Source organism: Vigna radiata, chromosome 4, assembly GCF_000741045.1.
Source record: "Vigna radiata var. radiata cultivar VC1973A chromosome 4, Vradiata_ver6, whole genome shotgun sequence".
In the NCBI taxonomy this organism is placed as follows: domain Eukaryota; kingdom Viridiplantae; phylum Streptophyta; class Magnoliopsida; order Fabales; family Fabaceae; genus Vigna; species Vigna radiata.
Window position 1 is genome coordinate 4,024,812 of NC_028354.1, and position 5,035 is coordinate 4,029,846.

Here is a 5,035-nt window from a genome sequence, read left to right on the forward strand (position 1 = left end):
GTTTGCATATTAGGATTAGTTGTTTTTTATTTCTCTAATTTAATTATGCATTTAATTTAATTTAACTGTGTTGGGTAGTTGTTTGTTGTCTTGTTGGGGTCTAATATTTTATTTTATTTTGTTTGAATGATGTCTAAGGTTTTTAATAGTGTTAGTTTAATTATCATGCTAGCTTAAATTAGTTTGTTTGCATCTGTGTCTTTATTGACTTCTTTAATTTATTTATTTTTTTTTTGCAAAACATTTTCAAAAAACCCCCCCTTTCGTGTTAGACTCGATTCTTGAACCGCAAAATTGGTCTTTGGGAGACGACCTAGGGGTCATTCCCTAGTTTATACTGCACTTTAAATGCACATCAAATTTGATTGGGCGACGACACCCATCAAATTTTGGCGTCGTTGCCGGGGACCAACGGTTCAGTTTTGAGTCTTGTGTCTGTGTCTTGTGTTGTGTTTGTGATAGTGTCGTTTATGTTGTTTTCTGTATTTTGAATTTTTGTGCTATCGTTTCATGGTTATAGGGTGTTGTGACTTGATGCATGACTAGAGGAAATCCTGGACTCATACCATCCTTTGATCCTAAGATTGATAGGACTTTTCATAGGTTAGCTAGGCATTTTAGGAATTTATCTTTAGAGTCTGATTTTGAGTCAGTTCCATTAGACATTGTGCATACTGCATCTGTTACATCTACATCTGATTCTCATTCTGATTCTGTTGTTTTTCGCACTGAGAAAAATATGGCACAACCTCCACCTCGCGAGAGGACTTTTTGGGAGATGGCTGCACCTGATTTCAGTTATGAAAGCTTGTGTATCCAATATCCTGATGAGGACGTACCATTTGTTCTCAAGACTGGACTGATCCATTTGTTGCCCAAGTTTCATGGCCTTGCAGGTGAGTGTCCGCATAAGCATCTGAAAGATTTCCACTATGTATCCATGAGGCCTCAAAATGTTCTAGAAGATCAAGTTTTCCTAAGGACATTTCCTTATTCATTAGAGGATGCAGCAAGGGAGTGGATGTACTGCTTAACGCCTAGAGCCATCACCAGTTGGGATGATATGAAGAGGTTGTTCTTGGCAAAGTTTTTCCCAGCATCCCGAACCACAGCTATTAGAAAAGACATCACTGGGATTAGGCAGCTTGGTGGAGAGAGCTTATATGAGTATTGGGAGAGATTCAAGAAGCTTTGTGACAGCTGTCCTCACCATCAGATACCAGAGCAACTCCTTCTCCAATATTTCTATGAAGGTCTCAATAGCTTGGATAGGAGTATGATTGATGCTGCCAGTGGTGGAGCATTAGGAGCTACGACTCCTACTGAAGCCAGGCAATTGATTGAGAAGATGGCTTCTAACTCCCAGCAGTTTGGCACCAGGAGTGATACTATTGTGGTGAAGGGAGTGCATGATATTGTTACCCAGTCTTCATCATCTGATGATAGGAAATTAGAAACCAAGATTGACTCCCTTATGAGTTTGGTGTCGCAGATGGCTTCAAATCAGAGACCAGCATCTCCCTCTACATCTGTTGCACGACATTGTGGTTTGTGTCTCTCCAGTGAGCACTATACAGATGACTGCCCTACTTTGCAGCAACCTACTAGCCATGATGCATCTCCAGCTTATGCTGCAAATATACAAATCAACAGGCAGCCACAACAACCAAATTATGACTTGTCCAGCAACAGGTATAACATAGGGTGGAGGAATCACCAAAATCTTAGATGGAATAATAATGCACAGCAGCAACAGCAACCACCACATTTCCAGAATGTTGCAGGTCATAACAAACCATATGTGCCTCTGCATGTCCAGAGATATCAGAGGCAACAGCAGCAAGAGATTCCTGCCCAGCCAACTCCTCCACCTTCTTCTGAGCTTACATTAGAGGACTTGTTTAAGCAGATTCAACAGATGAACGCTCAGAATATGCAGTTCCAGCATGAATCTAGAGCTTCTATTCAGAATCTTACTACTCAGATGGGTCAGATGGCAACACAATTTAACCAGGCACAGTCACAAAATTCTGACAAGTTACCATCGCAAACTGTGCAAAATCCGAGGAATGTGAGTGCCATCACCCTCAGATCTGGGAAGCAGATTGTTGTGCCCATAGAGCCCACTTCCACCTACACCCTCACCTGCTACTTGTCACAGAAAAGAGGACCAGACTGGTCCGAGCAGGACATTTGAGGTTGGTGGACCTTCTTCCTCTCCCGGTGGTTCTTCTTCTCCTCCAGGTGGACCTTCTTCTTCCACCACCACCGCTGCCGCACCTTATCCTTTGATTGACCGACCTATCCCTCTTCCATTCCCTTCACGGGAACTTCCTAGCAAAAAGGTGGAAGAGGTGGATAGGGAAATTCTAGAGACCTTCAGGAAAGTAGAGGTGAACATACCTCTACTCGATGCCATCAAGCAGATACCCAAGTATGCCAAATTTCTGAAGGAGTTGTGCACACACAAAAGTAAGATGAAGGGCAATGAACGGATTAGCATGGAAAGGAATGTATCAGCTCTTATTGGTAAGTCAGTCCCGCATATTCCTGAAAAGTGCAAGGACCCAGGTATGTTTTGCATTCCTTGTGTGATTGGGAACAATAAATTTGAAAATGCTATGCTTGATCTGGGTGCATCCATAAATGTCATGCCTTTGTCGATCTATAAATCTCTGTCTCTTGGTCCATTACAGCCTACGGGTGTGGTCATTCAGTTGGCCAATCGGAGTGTTACCCACCCGACAGGTTACATTGAGGATGTCTTGGTTAGGGTAGGTGAATTGATATTTCCTGTTGATTTCTATGTTTTGGAGATGGAGGATGGTTTCTCTCATGGATCCGCCCCCATTATCTTAGGCAGGCCATTTTTGAAAACTGCTCGTACCAAGATTGATGTGTATGCTGGGACATTGTCTATGGAAATTGCTGACATTGTTGTGCATTTTAATATCCTTGATGCCATGAAATATCCAGCTGAGGACCATTCTGTGTTTAGAGTTTATACATTGGATGACATTGTGGATGAGTTCATTGTTGATGATTTTCGTTCTATGCATGAGAAGAAACATTCTTTTCCATCTTCTGTACATTCATGCATAGCATCTGGGATTGAATCAGGAATTGGAAATGTTGTTGTATTTGATGATGATATAGATGCAAACTGTGATGACCAGGTTATTGATGATATGCATGTTTATGATGATTCAGATGATATTGATGATGTTGTTGATATACCTGTGATGGATATTGATCTGGACTGTGATGAGATGGGTTTTCTGCCTTTACCTGTTCATTCTTTAGAGTCAGAATGCATTAACCACGTTGCAGGAACTACACTTGAATCTGACTTACAGGAACCCACTCTTGAGCTGAAACAACTTCCAAAAAACCTCAAGTATGTGTACTTGGAGGATGATGAGAGGAAATCGGTGATCATTTCAACCTCCCTTGATTCTGTTCAAGAGGAGAGGTTGCTTGGAGTGTTGAGGGCGCATAAGAAAGCCATAGGTTTGAGTTTGGCGGACATCCCTGGTATTAGCCCATCCACATGCATGCATAGGATTCTGTTGGAGGATGGAGCAAAGCCAAGAGGTGACGAAGCTTTTGCAAGCTGGGATCATCTACCCCATATCAGATAGTCAGTGGGTGAGCCCCATACATGTTGTGCCCAAGAAGACTGGCCTCACTGTTGTTAAGAATGAGAGGGATGAGCTTATCCCCACTAGAGTGCAGAACCGCTGAAGAGTCTACATTGATTATAGGAGGCTGAATCAAGCGACCAGGAAAGATCATTTCCCCCTGTCATTCATTGATCAGATGCTGAAGTGCCTGACAGGTAAATCTCACTACTGCTTTTTCCAGTGTGCTTTGTGCTCACTCGCACACTTTCCGGGAAAACTTCCCGGAAGGTCACCCATCCCATAATTACTCTAGGCTAAGCACGCTTAACCATGGAGTTCTTATGAGTTAGGCTACCGAAAAGTAAATGCATTTTGGTGATATGGGTAGCCAAATCAATTCCTTTAAGCTATCCTTCAACTGTATAGTCCCATACCTATACAGTCTCCAGATCCCTCTCAGTCCGGTGTATAGCTTCCGTCTGGTTCGTCCTCGAACCACACCGTACTGGGAGAGGCTAGACTCTGATACCATTTATGTAACGCCCCGACAACTTACAGGGACTGCTGACTGCCCCCACACATCACCACGAGACTTTCCAGTGTGCTTTGTCCTCACTCGCACACTTTCCAGGAAAACTTCCCGGAAGGTCACCCATCCCATAATTACTCTAGGCTAAGCACGCTTAACCATGAAGTTCTTATGAGTTAGGCTACCGAAAAGTAAATGCATTTTGGTGATATGGGTAGCCAAATCAATTCCTTTAAGCTATCCTTCAACTGTATAGTCTCATACCTATACAGTCTCCAGATCCCTCTCATTCCGGTGTATGTTCAATTCGTCCATGTGCCCCTTCCACTCAAAGCCTGCCAGGAGCCGCTCCTTGTCTGTGCCCCATGCACCATGCCTCTTGCATCGGCGATCACTCCCCGGCCTCGTCAATGCCCGGGTGTCACACTTAGCATTTTCAGCGACTTTATTGAGAGTTGCATAGAGGTGTTTATGGATGACTTTACTGTTTATGGATCCTCTTTTGATGCATGTTTAGATAGTCTGGAAAAAGTTTTGAAAAGATGCATAGAAACAAACCTTGTTCTCAATTTTGAGAAATGTCACTTCATGGTTGAACAAGGTTTGGTTCTAGGGCATATCATTTTTGAAAAGGGAATTGAGGTAGACCCTGCTAAGATATATGTGATTTCATAGTTGCCTTACCCCTCTTGCGTGCGAGAGGTGCGATCTTTTCTTGGACATGCAGGTTTCTACAGGCGCTTCATCAAAGATTTCAGCAAGAAAGCGCTTCCCTTGTCCAGACTGCTACAGAAGGATATTGACTTTGTTTTTTATAACAAATGCAAGCAGGCGTTTGATTGCCTGAAGGAAGCTTTGACCACCACCCCTATCATTCAGGCAC

General features: G+C 43.1%; 1 protein-coding gene across 1 annotated transcript in view; it reads left to right on the plus strand.

Annotated features, from left to right (window-relative positions):
• Window positions 1-764: 764 nt before the first annotated feature.
• LOC106758260 overlaps window positions 765-5,035 on the plus strand; it is a 19,301-nt gene continuing 15,030 nt past the window's right edge. Inside the window, exons 1-4 of the mRNA XM_022780131.1 lie at window positions 765-2,107; window positions 2,169-3,023; window positions 3,177-3,227; window positions 3,357-3,594. Coding sequence (XP_022635852.1) covers window positions 779-2,107; window positions 2,169-3,023; window positions 3,177-3,227; window positions 3,357-3,594 — 2,473 coding nt within the window. The 5' untranslated portion in view covers window positions 765-778. The remainder of the gene's footprint in view (window positions 2,108-2,168; window positions 3,024-3,176; window positions 3,228-3,356; window positions 3,595-5,035) is intronic.